Consider the following 15,715-nt stretch of genomic DNA (forward strand, 5'->3'; position numbering starts at 1 on the left):
TGCGTCCAACTCCGATTTGCTCATATCCTCCCCGGCGCTTAGTAGAGTGCCTGGCACATGGTAAGTGCTTAACGAATACCATCAGCAACATCAGCATCATCAGGTCCCGGCCCTCCTCTGTCAACCAAAGCAGGAAATGGTGTGCCCAAGTTCCCCTACCCCTGCTCTCACCCCCTCCACCCAGCCCCTCACTCCCAGGGGCCTCGAGGCCCTGGCCGGGCCCTTCGAGGCACTACCGGGTGGCTCAGTGGCAAGAGCCGGGCTTGGGAGTCAGAAGTCACGGGTTCGAATCTCGGATCTGCCACTTAGCCGGGTGACTGTGGGCAAGTCACTTCACTTCTCTGTGCCTCAGTTCCCTCATCTGTAAAACGGGGATTCACTTCACTTCTCTGTGCCTCAGTTCCCTCATCTGTAAAACGGGGATTAACTGTGAGCCTCCCGTGGGACAACCTGATGACCCTGTATCTCCCCCAGCGCTTAGAACAGTGCTCTACACCTGGTAAGCGCTTAACAAATACCAACATTATTATTATTCCAGGGAAAGAGTTCATCTTCTCCCTCTCCCTCCAGCGCTTAGAACAGTGCTCTGCACCTAGTAAGCGCTTTACAAATGCCAACATTATTATTATTCCAGGGAAAGAGTTCATCTTCTCCCTCTCCCTCAAGAGCTTAGAACAGGGTTTGGCACGTAGTGAGCGCTTAACAAATACCATTAATAATAATAATAATTATTATTAGCCCTCGATGAGGGGTCCCAAAGGAGGGAAAGTGGGGAACAAAAGCAGGCGGCCCCCGCGGATCTGCACTGCCACCTTGTGGTCTAAACCAGCACCAGCAGCCCTCCTCGACGCCCTTGGTGGCCCCCCAAAAACGGGTTTGGGGGCGGTGGGCGCGGGGAAGGGGGGGACACAAACCATTATCCACACCCCCAACCCTTCGGCTGCGAACCCCGGCCTCGCCCCTTGCCTGCCAGGTGCACTTGGAGCAAGTCATCACCTCACTTCTCCGGGCTTCAGGGTCCTCGTCTATAAAATGAGAGGGAAGGACTTGTTCTCCCCCCTTAGACTGTGACCCCCCCCCGGGAAGGGCAGGGACTGCACCGTGGCTCAGTGGAAAGAGTCAGAAGTCATGGGTTCGAATCCCGGCTCTGCCACTTGTCAGCTAGGTGACTGTGGGCAAGTCACTTCACTTCTCTGGGCCTCAGTAACCTCATCTGGAAAATGGGGATGAAGACTGGGAGTCCCACGTGGGACAACCTGTAATCACCCTGTATCTTCCCCAGCGCTTAGAACAGTGCTCTGCACATAGGAAGCGCTTAACAAATACCAACATTATTATTATTATTATCTCGTCTGATTACATGGCATCTTCCCCAGCGCTCAGTACAGGGCTTGGCATTTAGTGAATGACAAAGAGATACCCCACATTTTCACTGTACCTCGATCTCATCTTTCTGCTGACCTCTTCCCCCCATTCTTCCTCTGGCTTGGAACACCTTCAATGTCCTTCGATCCACCACCTTGAAAGCCCACATTTTCTCCAAGAAACCTTTCTCCGAGAACCTCTCCCTCCCTCTAGACTGTTAACTCGTTGGGGCCGGGGAACGTGCCCGTTATACTGTACTCTCCCTGGCGCCCAGTACAGTGCTCCGCACGCAATAAGTGCTCAATAAACACGATTTAATGGTTCCGTGTCACTCCACACCCTTGGGTCGGTTCCCATTAAGCACTTGATATTCGCCCCTCCCTCCGCCCCACAGCATTTATGTACATATACACCTACAATTTATTTTAATGTGTCTCCCTCTCTAGTCTGTAAACTTGTGGGCAGGGATTGTCTCTACTTACCATTTTGTGTCGTGCCCTCCTTAGTACTTACAGTATTCTTCACACAGTGAATGGTCAATAAATTCCATTGATGACAATAATAATAATGGCATTTTGTTAAGCCCTTACTATGTGCCAAGCACCGTTCTAAGCGCTGGGGTAGATAGAAGGTCATCAGGTGGTCCCACGTGGGGCTCATGGTCTTCATCCCCATTTTACAGATGAGATAACTGAAGCACAGAGAAGTGAAGCGTCTTGCCCAAAGTCACAAAGCCGGCCAGTGGCGGGGCCGGGATGAGAACCCACAACCTCCGACTCCCAAGCCATTAAGCTCGGAACTCCCTCACCCTTCAATATCCTTCGATCCACCACCTTGAAAGCCCACATTTTCTCCAAGAAGCTCTTCCACTGGGAAGCAGCCTGGCTCAGTGGCAAGAGCCCGGGTTTGGGAGTAGGAAGGCCGTGGGTTCTAATCCCGGCTCCCCACTTCTCAGCTGAGTGACTTTGGGCAAGTCGCTTCACTTCTCGGTGCCTCAGTTACCTCAACTATCAAACGGGGGTTAAGACTGGGAGCCCCACGTGGGACAACCTGATGACCTTGTATCTCCCCCAGTGCTTAGAACAGCGCTTGGCACATAGTAAGCACTTAAGAAATACTCTCATTGCTATTATTATTATTATGAAGGGCTTGAATATCATCCCCAGGCCTGTCCCTTTTCCCCTGCCCTAGGTGGGCTGCGGAAGGTAGGGCGACCTGGCTGGGGGAGGGGGCTTAGGGGGAGAGTAGTGTGTGTGGCGGGAGGGGGCGGGGGGGATATGTGGGACCCCAGAGACCCCACGTGGGGCAGGGATCCCTTTAAGAGGCCGGGATCCAGGTTCCATGGCAGTTGGCTGGACACAGGCATGAGAAGAGGCTGATGCGGTCAGTGGGGAAGTGGTCAAGGTGGGGGGGGTGGCCCCTGGAAAGCAGAGAAGCAGCGTGGCTCAGTGGAAAGAGCACGGGCTTTGGAGTCAGGGCTCATGAGTTCGAATCCCAGCTCTGCCACTTGTCGGCTGTGTGACTGTGGGCAAGTCACTTCACTTCTCTGTGCCTCAGTTCCCTCATCTGTAAAATGGGGATTAAGACTGTGAGCCCCACGTGGGACAACCTGATTCCCCCGTGTCTACCCCAGCGCTTAGAACAGTGCTCGGCACATAGTAAGTGCTTAACAATATACCAACCCAGGAAAGGGCCCGGGGGGCACAATGCTTAGAGCTGGAGTGGGGAGAGGCTTGGCCCCCTCCCAATATCCCAGCTCTGCCACTTGCCAGCTGTGCGACTGTGGGCAAGTCACTTCACCGTGCCTCAGTTCCCTCATCTGTAAAATGGGGATGAATCCCAGCTCGGCCACTTGTCAGCTGTGTGACTGTGGGCAAGTCACTTCACTTCACCGTGCCTCAGTTCCCTCATCTGTAAAATGGGGATGAAGACTGTGAGCCCCACGTGGGACAACCGGATTCCCCTCCGTCTCCCCCAGCGCTTAGAACAGCGCTCGGCACATAGTAAGGGCTTAACCAATACCAAGATTATTATCATTAACAAGGCCCTCCCACCTCCCCCGCTCCCTCCGGGGGGGCGGGCAGAGAGTGGGAGCTGGAAGCCCCGGGTCCAGGATGAGCGGGAGGGCGAGGGGAGGGGGTGTCCGGGGGCGGGCAGCGGGGAGTGACCCCCCCCCCGCCCACCCCCACTTCAGCCGGGCCCGCCCGGGCACCGAAGGGGAGCGGAGGAGAGGGGCGCTTGGCAGGGCATTTTGCGGGGCACCAGCAAGGCCCATCGCCTTGGCACAGGGAGGGCGAGGCCCGCGGGGCTCCAAGAAACTCAGCAGGAGGAGGAAGAAAAGTTTTGTGTGTGCGTTGGGGGGGGGGGGGCGGGGAAACGAGTCGGGCTTGGAAGGGCGGGGCCGGGGCGGGGGGCAGAGCCAGGGGAGGAGCGGAGGCCCGACGCCTCCCTCCCCTCCCCTCCCCTCCCCTCCCCTCCGCGGCCCGGGGACGCTGGAGGAGCGGCGGGAGGAGCAGGGCGCCGGTGGCCCGGGGGTCCGTGTGCCCGGTGCCCCCCGGCATGGAGGCGGCGCGGCCCCCCGACCTCTGGCTGCCGCTGCTGCTGCTGCTGAGCACCACGCTGGGCTTTCGGGGGCTGCAGCGCCTGCTGCGCCGCCTGCCCCTGCCCCGCCACGTGCGGCCGGACCCCCTGCGCACCTGGCGCTGGCACAACCTCCTCGTCTCCTTAGCCCACTCCGTCGTCTCGGGCGTCTGGTCGCTGCTGTGGTGAGTGACGGGGCCCGGGGGTCCGGGGGGGGTCCGGCCGGGGTGGGGGGAGGCCCGGGGGGGGGGGCAGGCCCGGGCCCCGCCGGCCTCATCCGACCCCCCCCCCTCCCGTCCCACGGGAGCTCACCTGGGGGCCGGGGCGGCCAATCAGCGCCCGGGGGCGGGGCCTCCCTCAGGTGACCCCCCCCTTCCCTCCCCCCCCCCCCCCCCGCACAGCGTGTGGCAGACGCCGCAGATGCTGGTGGACATCGAGACGGCCTCGTCGCCCTCGGGCTACCTGCTGGTCTGCTTCTCCGCAGGTAAATAAAATCAAGTTGGTATTTGTTCTGCGCTATGTGCAGAGCGCTGTTCTCAGCGCTGGGGGAGATCCAGGGTCATCAGGTGGCCCCCCGTGAGGCTCATAGTCCCCATTTCACAGGTGAGGTCCCTGAGGCCCAGAGAAGTGAAGTGACTTGCCCACGGTCGCACGGCTGACAAGGGGCAGAGCGGGGATTCGAACCCATGGCCTGTGACTCCCAAGTCCGGGCTCTTTCCGCTGAGCCACGGCGCCCCCTCCTGACACCCGGGGCCCACAGGGGGCGGGATGGGACAGAAGGGCAAAGGGCGGGGGTCTCACCCTGCCCGTCATGTCATCCCGCCCCGGCCCTTTCCTAGGCTACTTCATTCATGACACGATGGACATCCTGGTGAGCCGACAGGCCAGGGCCTCCTGGGAATACCTGCTGCACCACATCATGGTGAGTGAGGGGCCTTCGGCCACACGGCCGACCCTACTTATCCGACGTCTGGGAATGGGTACGGTCGCCCTCGTGGGGCTTATATTCCAGCAGAGAGCTGTGTGATGATAACGATGGTTGTTAAGCGCTTCCTATGCGTCAAGCACTGGTCTAAGCGCTGGGAGGATACGAGGTCGTCGGCTTGTCCCACGTGGGGCTCACGTTCTTAACGCCCATTTGACGGTAACTGAGGCACAGAGAAGTGAAGCGACTGGCCCAAAGTCCCACAGCTGACAAGTGAGGGAGCCGGGGTTTGAATCTGTTGCCAAATTGTCCATTCCAAGTGCTTAGTACAGTGCCCTGCACATAGTAAGCACTCAATAAATACTATTGAATGAATGAATTTGAACCTCTGACCTCCGACTCCCCAGCCCATGCTCTTTCCACTGAACCACGCTGCCTAAGCCACGAGAGGGTGGGAGGTGGTGACTGGTCATGCCCAGGACCCCCATACTCTCCCGCCTCCGCCTTTGACGCCTCCCCCCTCGCTCCCTAAACCCCAACCTCGGTTTACCCACCCTTCCCCTCTCCTCACCGCCAGGCCATGGGCGCCTTCTTCTCTGGCATCTTCAAGTGCCGTTTTGTGGCGGGAGGGGTGCTGACCCTATGGGTGGAGGTGAGCAACATCTTCCTGACCCTGCGCATGATGATGAAGATCAACAACGCCCAAGGCCTCGTCCTCTACCGCATCAACAAGTACGTCAACCTGGTGATGTACTTCCTGTTCCGCCTGGCGCCCCAGGCCCACCTCACCCGGTTCTTCCTGCGCTACGCGGCCGAGCGGACGCTGGGCACCTTCCTCATGGTCATCCTGCTGCTGCTGGACCTCATGATCCTCACCTACTTCTCCCGCCTGCTCCGCTCGGACTTCTGCCCCCGGTGGGGACGGGGCCAGCCGGGCAAGGAGGACGATAAGTTCCTGACGGACTGAGCGGGACGAGCGGCGACGGCGTGGGTACGTGGGGCCGGTTCCGGGACGCGGGCCGGAGCACGGGGGAGACCCCGATGTCGGAAGGGAGGGGCCGCCGCCCCTCTCTCGGCGAAGACCCCACGCCCGTCGAGGCGGTGGCAAGGCCAAGAGGGTGTCAGGGTGACCTCTTCGGGGCGAGCGAGCTCCTTATTGAAGTCGACTCAAACCCGCGCCGGGGCCTCGTGTGCTTCTGTTGGGAGGTGGGGGGAGGGCACCCACCCGGGTGGGCAAACCAGTCTAACAGGAGGGGTGAGGGTGGAGGCAGGGGCCGGGCTGCCGGCCCGCACCAACCTTTAAGGCCACCGGCCCCAGCCAAGGAGGTTTGGGGCTGTTTTCCAGCCAGACCAGCTTAGCCATAGCCCATCTGGCCCACGCCTTCGTCGTCTCACCCCTGTGGCACCGAGGTTTCAGAGACGGTGCTGACTCACACCTGGCCTGCCTCTGTTAGGGGAGGTCGAGGCGCCGCCCTGGCTTGTTCCAGCTCTGCCCCCTCCCCACCCCAAGCGATACTCGGGCCGGTTAAAGCTGGCTCGGGGCTTTGTCGGAAATGGACCCCGCGGGGTTGCGGCGTATGCGCTTCAACCTTCGTCGTTGCCCTGCCGGGGGACAGACCTCCTTTCTTCCACTTCCTATCCGGGGCCGAGCAGGAGGCGGTCCAGCTCACGGACTTGGGCCAGCCGACTTTACGGCCGTGATAGTAGCCATTCCTCCCCCGGCTGGGTGGTCCCCCGTTTCCAGAGCAGGGCCAGCGGGTGTGGGCAGACTAAAGCCAAATAAAAAACTCTGTGTGTATGTGTGGTTCACTGTGCCTCTCTTCTAGGAATAAAAAGGCAGCACAACAGCAAGGGCCTGGATTCCAATCCTGCTCTGCCCCGGAGCAAGTTCCCTCCTTTGCAACATGTGGGTTCAATTCCTGTTCTCCCTATTTAAGACTATGTGCCCCACGTGAGGCATGGTAATCTTGTATCTACCCCGATGCTCAGAACAGTGTCTGGCACAGGGTACGTGCCGGATGGGTCCGATCCCCCGCTCGACACAAGAGCCGTAGTAAGTCAGATAGTTTATTACGCTCTGTACAGGCCTGGCAGTGATGGTTTAGATGATCCCAATCTAAAAGGGGGGGAAGAAAAAGCAGCGTTAGAGGGAGTAAAAGTCTCTACCTCCCTTCTAACCCCTAAACCCAGACTGGCATGTGAGTAGCCTCTCACGAGCAAGTCGTATCTGGCTCTTCATTTGGTCTAAAACCCTTGGCAGCGAGGGAGGTATTATTTAGGTCTAGCCCATCACTGCCTGGGGTGGGGGACTTCACCACATACCCAGGGCCTTTTGCCAAGCAGTGGGTGGGGCACCCCCATCCCAATTTGGTGGTCCCCTCCAGCGTTACCCCATTACACCATCCCCACCCCTTGCCGGCAGCAATTGCGTGTGTCACATGGGATGAATTGTTTGGCTCTTTGCAAAACTGCTCGGAAGCCAGGTTGCCAATCGGCAGTGTAGGCGAGGTCCGATGCTGCAGGCCCGGGCCGCTCCAGAGAGTAGGCAGGAGTGGTGGTCTGTGTGTGTGAGGGGGCGGGCGGAACTACCTAGTTGGCCTAGCATTCACCCTGAAAGCCCTGGATCGCGGATGCATCACGTGGTCAAGCTTCATCACCAAGGTTCAGGCTTTGGTCACTACGGTTCATCATTTGCATCCGGAATCCAGGTTGTCCCCTCCCTGAATACCAGTTCCCCCCGCCAAAAGCCCCATCCCCCGAAGGACCGATGGGGAGAAGGGAGAAAGAGTCCTCACCTTGTTGGCAACATCCAAGGCGTCATAGTCAGGGGCCAACCGCACATAGGCTTTCTTCTCACCATCAGGCCTAGGCCAAGCACAGGGTGTTACTGAAACAACACAGGCCGGTTTGCCCGTCCTCCTCCCCACCCCTACCCTTCCCCTCCTATAACAAAGATCGACGTGCATCAGCGGTTCCTTTGTTAACATCACTTTTGTCAGCAAAAAAACTTTTCCATCATCTGCACGGCAATGGGGGCGGAACAAGGAGAGAAACAGGGCCCTAAGCCCCAGGAAGTGTTTTCCAGCTGGTTCGGTGTCACCAGTGGCTTTCCTGACCTAGGCCGGGGAGGCAACCCCCGTGCAGAGACAGAGTCCCCACAGGGGACAGGACTGTCTCTGATCCAATTATCTTGTATCCTCCTTGGTGCTCAGGAGGGTTCGGCATACTGTAAGCACTTAATAAACACCATCTTTATTATTAGACCCTTCCTGACCCTGACGCTTCATCTTTGAGACTCAAGATGAGTGAGATACGCATCCCTGCTTTGGGAGGTGGTGGGGAAGAGTGGAGGGACTGGGTTTGGATCTGGCATTTCACTCCCATGGTTTCGTATCTGCCATTTTTATACCTTTCAAGACTCGGGCGTCTATGCGGCACCATTAGGTTCTTTAGACCCCGACTCCCTCACTTTGCAGAAGCCCCTAGTTTGATGGGGGGGCGGTGCAAAATGCCCAGGAGTTTATTTGGCCACTCTGGAAGCGTCCCACACATTCCTCCTCCTCCTCAGGAAAGTTGTCTGGGGTTCTCCCTCCCTCAGTGAACCAGCCAGCTCCGCTCACCGGATCAAAGTGTTAACTTTGGCCACATCAATGTCATACAGCTTCTTCACCGCCTGCTTGATCTGGTGCTTGTTAGCCTTGACGTCCACGATGAACACCAGTGTGTTGTTGTCCTCGATCTTCTTCATGGCCGACTCGGTGGTCAGGGGGAACTTGATGATGGCATAGTGGTCGAGCCTGCGGCAGGGGGATGGGCACAGGGATTAGTGGGGCCGGGCAAAGGCACATCGCTGCTTTTGGAGCCCCTGGGGAGGGAAAGAGTTGGGGCAGGGTGCATCAGCCAGTGAGGTTGCAATCATTTACTCAGGCTTTGGTCGCTGTGATGTCATCATCTGCACCCTGAGGATTCGGGGGAGGCCGATACTAAGTGGGAAGAGTGGACATTAGGACTCTTTCCTCTCTAATACCCTGGTTTTCTTTGCACTCGCCCAAGCGTTTTGTCCTCAACCCCTCTGTGACATTAACGGGAGTTAACCAGCTCTTAGTAAACCACAGACTAGCACACAAAGTGGCAGGGTGAATATGGGAAGCCAGGTCTCAAGACCAAGCTCAAAGCTGTCTAGCTACACAGACTAAAAAGGCCAAGGAAAATCCGCCCTGGGTCCACGCGGGTCCTGCCCGCAACACGGACGTTAGCTGAGTGATTGGTAACTAGGGCTGGAGAGCTGACACATCTCTAGATGCGATCATGTCCACCATTCATGTCAAATTCTAAATTACTCTGCAGCACTCAGAGCACACCACACGGTCCCTCGGTTGGATGGTGAGAGCCGCCACCACCCTCCACTTCCTGTTTGGATGCATCCCTGAGGCAAAGTGGTTGCTACCGGCAAACCTGGGCACTTGTGGGTGAAGCCCTCTCTTTGTTCCAACATTTTCCCCCATCTCATTCCTTTTCAAGAGGTAGGATTCGACGGTTGGGACCGATAAGGAAAATTTCAACCCTCTCTAGGCCTTGATTTTTGATTACTCACGATCCTAGGGACCCAGAAGAAGGTCGAGCACTGAAATCCAGGTGATAATCTAACCATCTGGATAACTTCCAACTGGATCGGGAGCTGCTGGATACCTGAGTAGCCTACAATTATTGTCCTCTCCCTCCGGGTGAGAAGTCCGATCGCCAGCTGTCACTTTAGGTAGCCAGACAGAAAACTTGTTCTATTAGAGTCCGGCCCCTGGTCTTGGGCAGGAAACACCACCTACTCTTCCCTTCCTCAGAGCTCCTCAGGGAAGGGGTAGAACCCTCTTTCTCAGCAACAAGCAGCTCAGCCCCCCAAAGGTAGCCCTGATCTACCTTTATTCACCCCACACTCCCACCAGCCCGACAGCTTTGTACACGTCTGTAATTTATATTAATGTCTGACTCCCCCTCTAGACTGTAAGCTCATTGTGGGCAAGGAACGTTGTCTACTGTCATATTGTACTCCTCCCAGGCACAGTGTTCTGCCTACAGTAAGCGCTCAATAAATACACCTGACTGATCTGCCCTAACTAGCTCTCACTCCGAGCTCCTCTCCGCCCCCCGATGAATACTGACGCCTGTCTACTTGTTTTGTTGTCTTCCTCCCCCTTCTAGACTGTGAGCCCGTCACTGGGTTGGGATTGTCTATACCTGTGGCCGACTTGTACTTTCTAAGCGCTAAGTAGAGTGCTCTGCACACAGTAAGCGCCCAATAAATAGGACTGAATGACGCACGAGAGGGCCATCGTACTTGTTTCTCCGGGGCGCACTCTTTCGAGGGTACTTGGGTTGCCTCCGCAGCCGCAGGGTCTTGGGCCGTCGGAAAGTGGGGGAGGTCCTGATCTTCTTCTTCTTGTGGCTGTGGACGCCTTTCAGCACGGCCTTCTTGGCCTTCAAGGCCTTCGCCTTGGCCTCTGTCTTGGGCGGGGGGGCGACTGGTGGGGGCAAGAAGGGAAGAATGAGGGCCCGCGTCTGCAAGGGCGAGGATGCCGACCCCGGGTACCACGTGGCCGGTGCATCAGTGGTTCCTTTGACAACATCACTGTTCTCAGCCAGGAAAGTTTTCCATCATTGACACGGGCCGGGGCTGGGTCAACGACCCCTCAGGAGGGCTTAAGCCAGAGCCCCCTTTTCCCTCTCCTCCCCTTCCACCCTCTGCTCTTCCCCCTTCCCCTCCGCACTGCGCTCATTTGTATATATTATTTATTACCCTATTCATTTTGTTAATAAGGTGTACATCCCCCTTGATTCTATTTATCTCGATGATGTTGTCTTGCTTTTGTTTTGTTCTGTTTTCCTTTGCTGTCCATCTCCCCCGTTGAGACCCCAAGCCCGTCATTGGGCGGGGATGGCCTCTCTCTGTTGCCCAATTGTGCATCCCAAACGTTCAGTCCAATGCTCTGCACATAGTAAGCGCTCAATAAATAGTACCAAATGAATTAAGCCCTGTCCTCGGGGCCGGGAAGGAAGGCCAGGAGGTCCGGCCCCACCGAGGACCACAACGCTGGGCAGAAGGCGTTGCCTTGGTGGGCATCAGGGGCGTCTGGATAATAATGTTGGTATTTGTTAAGCGCTTACTATGTACAGAGCACTGTTCTAAGCGCTGGGGTAGATACAGGGTAATCGGGTTGTCCTACGTGAGGCTCACAGTCTTCATCCCCATTTTACAGATGAGGAAACTAAGGCACAGAGAAGTTAAGTGACTTGCCCAGTCACACAGCTGACAAGTGACAGAGCCGGGATTCGAACTCATGACCTCTGACTTCCAAGCCCGAACTCTTTCCACTGAGCCACGCCAATTCCCTTTTTTGTCCGCCCGTCTCCCCCCATTAGACGGTGAGCCCGTCGTGGGGCAACCTGATTCCCCTGTGTCTACCCCAGCGCTTAGAACAGTGCTCTGCACATAGTAAGCGCTTAACAAATACCAACATTATTATTATTATTATCAGAGGGCTTGGGCCCTGGTAAGGGCTTAGCGAAGGGCGTCGTTTGCAGCGTGGCTCATGGAAAGAGCCCGGGCTTTGGCGTCAGAGGTCATGAGTTCGAATCCCAGCTCCGCCACTTGTCAGCCGGGTGACTGTGGGCGAGTCACTTCTCGATGCCTCAGTGACTTCATCTGCAAAACGGGGATGAGGACTGGGAGCCCCACGTGGGCCCACCTGATTCCCCTGGGTCTCCCCCAGCGCTTAGAACAGTGCTCTGCACAGAGGAAGCGCTTAACAAATACCAACATTATTATTAATTATTATTATTATCAGCAGAGGGCTGGGGCCTGGTAAGGGCTTAGGGAAGGGCGTCGTTAGCATCGCCTTGGGGGGGGGGGGGGGGGCAGGCCGGTCCCCACGAGGCGGCCATGCGGCTCCCACCGATGGTCCCCCCGGGCGCCCCTGCGCCTTCTCCCCACCCTCCTCCTCTTTCTCCTCCTCCTCCTCCTCCTCCTCCTCCACACCGGCAACGCCCCGGCCGCTCACCCACCTGGCTTCTTCGGCTTGGGAGCCATCTTCGCCAAAGGACCGGCCCCGCGCCGCCACCCAGGCTTATAGGCCCCGGCCACCTATCGCGAGACTTGTCCGGGGCGGGCCGGGACGACGGACGGAGCATGCGCGGGAACGGAGGCTCACGGGAACTGTAGTCTTTCCCCGCGGCCACCTGGTGCAGCGCGGGGCCTGCCGGGATTGTTTCCCGCCCAGAGGACGGCGGACGGAGGGGGCGCGGGAATAGAGGCTCACGGGAGTTGTAGTCTTTTCCCGCAGCCACGTGGTCGGGCGGCCGGGCTTCGGCCGCCTGGAGGAGGAACCGCGTGGCCTGGTTGAAAATAAAAAAGATACTTGTTAAGCGCTTACTATGCATTCATTCGGTAGTATTTATTGAGCGCTTACTAGGTGCAGAGCACTGGACTAAGCGCTTGGTCTGTCCGTCTCCCCCGATTAGACCGTAAGCCCGTCAAACGGCAGGGACTGTCTCTATCTGTTGCCGACTTGTTCATTCCAAGCGCTTAGTCCAGTGCTCTGCACCTAGTAAGCGCTCAATAAATACTATTGAATGAATGAATGGACGATTTGGCAACAGCTAGAGACAGTCCCTGCCCCACGACGACTTGTTCATTCCAAGCGCTTAGTCCAGTGCTCTGCACCTAGTAAGCGCTCAATAAATACTATTGAATGAATGAATGGACGATTTGGCAACAGCTAGAGACAGTCCCTGCCCCACGACGACTTGTTCATTCCAAGCGCTTAGTCCAGTGCTCTGCACCTAGTAAGCGCTCAATAAATACTATTGAATGAATGAATGACGCGCTCACAGTCTAAACATAATAATAATAATAATGTTGGTATTTGTTAAGCGCTTACTAGGTGCAGAGTACTGTTCTAAGCGCTGGGGGAGATACAGGGTCATCCTGTTGTCCCACGTGAGGCTCACAGTTAATCCCCATTTGACAGATGAGGTCACTGAGGCACGGAGAAGTGAAGGGACTTGCCCACAGTCACACAGCTGACAAGTGGCAGAGTGGGATTCGAACTCATGACCTCTGACTCTCAAGCCCGTGCTCTTTCCACTGAGCCACGCCACTTCTTGGGGAAACACCATGTGCTATGTCCGAAGCACTGTTCTAAGTGCTGGGGGGGGATACAAGGTGACCAGGTTGTCCCACGTGGGGCTCACAGCCTTCATCCCCATTTGACAGATGAGGTCACTGAGGCCCAGAGAAGTGAAGTGACTTGCCCAAAGTCACACAGCCGACAAGTTGGGGGCGCTGGGATGAGAACCCATGACCTCTGACCTCCAAACCCAGGCTCTTTCCACTGAGCCATGCTGTTTCTCTAAAGAGTCCGGGCTTCGGAGTCAGAGGTCATGGGTTCTAATCACACCTCCGCCACTTGTCTGCTGTGTGACCTTGGGCAAGACACTTCACTTCTCTGGGCCCCACTGACCTCATCTGTAAAATGGGGATTAAAATTGTGAGCCCCACATGGGACAACCTGATTACCCTGGATCTATCCCAATGCTTAGAACAATGCTTGGCACATAGTAAGTGCTTAACAAATACCATTATAATGATAATAATTCTCAATTCGGACTTGATGCTCAGTTGCTTTGGACCTCATTATTCCTTCCTCTCCAGGGTTCCTAGAAGGGAACGCATGGAAAATAGGGGATACGCAACTAAGACAGAGGCAGCTGTGATGCAAATATAAAAATGATAATAGTAATTGTTGTATTTGTTAAGCGCTTACTTTGTGTCAGGCACTGTATTATAATGGTGGTATTTTAAAAATAAGAATGATGTTATTTGTTAAGGGCTTACTATGTGCCAAGCACTGTGCTAAGCTCTGGGGTAGATACACGGTAATCACGTTGTCCCACGTTAGGCTCCCAGTCTTAATCCCCATTTTACAGATGAACTAACTGAGGCATAGAGAAGTGAAGTGACTTACCCAAAGTCACACAGCTGGCAAGTGTCAGAGTCAGGATTATTCATTCAATAGTATTTATTGAGCGCTTACTATGTGCAGAGCACTGTACTAAGCGCTTGGAATGAACAAGTCGGCAACAGATAGAGACGGCCCCTGCCCTTTGATGGGTTTACAGTCTAATTGGGGGAGACAGACAGACAAGAACAATGGCAATAAATAGAGTTGAGGGGAAGAACATCTCATAAGAACAATGGCAACTAAATAGAATCAAGACGATGTACATTTCATTAACAAAATAAATAGGGTAATGAAAATATATACAGTTGAGCAGACGAGTACAGTGCCGAGGGGATGGGAAGGGAGAGGGGGAGGAGCAGAGGGAGATGGGGGGAAAAGAGGGTTAAGCTGCGGAGAGGTGAAAGGGGGTTGTTGAGGGAGTAGAGGGAGAAGGGGAGCTCAGTCTGGGAAGGCCTCTTGGAGGAGGTGAGTTTTAAGTAGGGTTTTGAAGAGGGGAAGAGAATCAGTTTGGCAGAGGTGAGGAGGGAGGTCGTTCCGGGACCGCGGGAGGACGTGGCCCCGGGCGTCGACGGCGGGATAGGCGAGACCGAGGGACGGTGAGGAGGTGCGCGGCGGAGGAGCGGAGCGTGCGGGGTGGGCGGTAGAAAGAGAGAAGAGGTAGGAAGGGGCAAGGGGATGTAGAGCCTCGAAGCCTTGAGTGAGGAGTTTATGTTTGGAGCGGAGGTTGATAGGCAACCACTGGAGGTGTTTAAGAAGGTCAGTGACATGCCCAGAGCATTTCTGCAGGAAGATGAGCCGGGAGGCGGAGTGAAGAATAGACTGGAGCGGGGCGAGAGAGGAGAAAGGGAGATCAGAGAGAAGAGAGATTTCTGCTTTTAACCCCTGAAGAACATGATGCACAACTGACTACCTTCCCACGGAGTGTGGCCAATTTTTGAAATGGGCATCTTGGCAACTAATGAAACCTAAATGAATGTTCAGAATAACATTTTATAAAGTGCTATTCAAAATATTAAAGATACAAGTATGTAAACATAGGATGCACATATATTCTGGCACGACGCCAACCACATTCTACGGCGATAAGTCTCAAAACAAGTCCCCAAGAGCTGGCTATTCTTATTTTACAAAATAGAGGGAAATGCATCGACTTGTCTCGACACCAGGGAGAAAACCAACGGGAACTAAGCTCTTTCTAAATCGTGATCAGGTACCAAATACATAAAACTCACCAAGAGCTCAGAAGTACGGAACAGCGCTGACGGTTCCCTCTCGACATGCCTTTAGCTACACAGGAACAAGTGACTTGGGGAGTAAACTTTTTAAAAACAAGTATTACAATTTCTTACCCTTCCACCTGGGCCAGTTTGTTGTCCATGATGTAAGCCAGAGGTGCTGCAAGTTTTTTCTTAATATGGCCCACTTGGTTTCCATTCACATTGTTTACCTTCACTGCATTCTTATCGTATGGATTATTGGGCTCTCTCTGAAGTGCGACCATTTCATTATTGTTAACCACCCAGGATTAGAACCCACGACCTCAGACTCCCAAGCCCCTGCTCTTTCCACTAAGCCACGCTGCTTCTCGTGGCTCACTATGTGTCAAACCCTGTGGTAGATCCATTCAGATAATATAGTCCCTGCATGAGATCAAAGTCTAAGTAAAGGGTAGAACAGGTATTTAATCCCCAATTTACAGATGAGGAAACAAAGGTGCAGAGAACTTGCCCAAGGTCACACAGCCAGCTAGTGGCAGAGTAGGGATTCGAATCCAGGACCTATGAAGTCCATGCTCTTTCCACTAAGCCACACTGTTCCTATACTTTTCTAT

General features: G+C 55.4%; 2 protein-coding genes and 4 non-coding genes across 6 annotated transcripts; 1 reads left to right on the forward strand and 5 right to left on the reverse strand.

Moving 5' to 3' along the window:
• The first annotated feature begins 3,849 nt into the window (after positions 1-3,849).
• On the forward strand, positions 3,850-6,668 carry TLCD1 (TLC domain containing 1). Its single transcript, XM_029082598.2, has 4 exons — positions 3,850-4,130; positions 4,347-4,429; positions 4,785-4,867; positions 5,448-6,668. Exons 1-4 carry the CDS (start codon positions 3,925-3,927, stop codon positions 5,835-5,837), a joined length of 762 nt encoding a protein of 253 aa, XP_028938431.1. The 5' UTR covers positions 3,850-3,924; the 3' UTR covers positions 5,838-6,668.
• A 253-nt stretch (positions 6,669-6,921) lies between these two features.
• On the reverse strand, positions 6,922-12,027 carry RPL23A (ribosomal protein L23a). The gene is made up of 5 exons (XM_029082599.2): positions 11,927-12,027; positions 10,203-10,386; positions 8,491-8,667; positions 7,666-7,735; positions 6,922-6,986 (listed from the first exon to the last, which is right to left on the reverse strand). The coding sequence occupies exons 1-5, from the start codon at positions 11,949-11,951 to the stop codon at positions 6,972-6,974; spliced, it is 471 nt and encodes a 156-aa protein (XP_028938432.1). The 5' UTR covers positions 11,952-12,027; the 3' UTR covers positions 6,922-6,971.
• On the reverse strand, positions 7,500-7,568 carry LOC114818055. Its single transcript, XR_003765876.1, has one exon. It is a non-coding gene; the product is annotated as a small nucleolar RNA Z17 (small nucleolar RNA).
• LOC114818051 lies at positions 7,831-7,895 on the reverse strand. Its single transcript, XR_003765872.1, has one exon. It is a non-coding gene; the product is annotated as a small nucleolar RNA SNORD42 (small nucleolar RNA).
• LOC114818054 lies at positions 8,761-8,829 on the reverse strand. The gene has a single exon (XR_003765875.1). It is a non-coding gene; the product is annotated as a small nucleolar RNA Z17 (small nucleolar RNA).
• LOC114818052 lies at positions 10,465-10,529 on the reverse strand. The gene has a single exon (XR_003765873.1). It is a non-coding gene; the product is annotated as a small nucleolar RNA SNORD42 (small nucleolar RNA).
• Positions 12,028-15,715: the final 3,688 nt, after the last annotated feature.

This window comes from Ornithorhynchus anatinus, chromosome 17 (assembly GCF_004115215.2).
Source record: "Ornithorhynchus anatinus isolate Pmale09 chromosome 17, mOrnAna1.pri.v4, whole genome shotgun sequence".
In the NCBI taxonomy this organism is placed as follows: Eukaryota; Metazoa; Chordata; class Mammalia; order Monotremata; family Ornithorhynchidae; genus Ornithorhynchus; species Ornithorhynchus anatinus.

Excerpts from the sequence above, each read along its gene's own strand:
- TLCD1 (XM_029082598.2), top strand. The coding sequence starts at position 3,925 with ATGGAGGCGGCGCGGCCCCCCGACCTCTGGCTGCCGCTGCTGCTGCTG. Across the intron at positions 4,430-4,784 it reads GCTGGTCTGCTTCTCCGCAG|GCTACTTCATTCATGACACG; the intron begins GTAAATAAAATC and ends GCCCTTTCCTAG. Across the intron at positions 4,868-5,447 it reads ACCTGCTGCACCACATCATG|GCCATGGGCGCCTTCTTCTC; the intron begins GTGAGTGAGGGG and ends CCTCACCGCCAG.
- RPL23A (XM_029082599.2), bottom strand. The coding sequence starts at position 11,951 with ATGGCTCCCAAGCCGAAGAAGCCAG. Across the intron at positions 10,387-11,926 it reads TCCCAAGCCGAAGAAGCCAG|TCGCCCCCCCGCCCAAGACA; the intron begins GTGGGTGAGCGG and ends TGCCCCCACCAG. Across the intron at positions 7,736-8,490 it reads AAAGTTAACACTTTGATCCG|GCCTGATGGTGAGAAGAAAG; the intron begins GTGAGCGGAGCT and ends TGCTTGGCCTAG.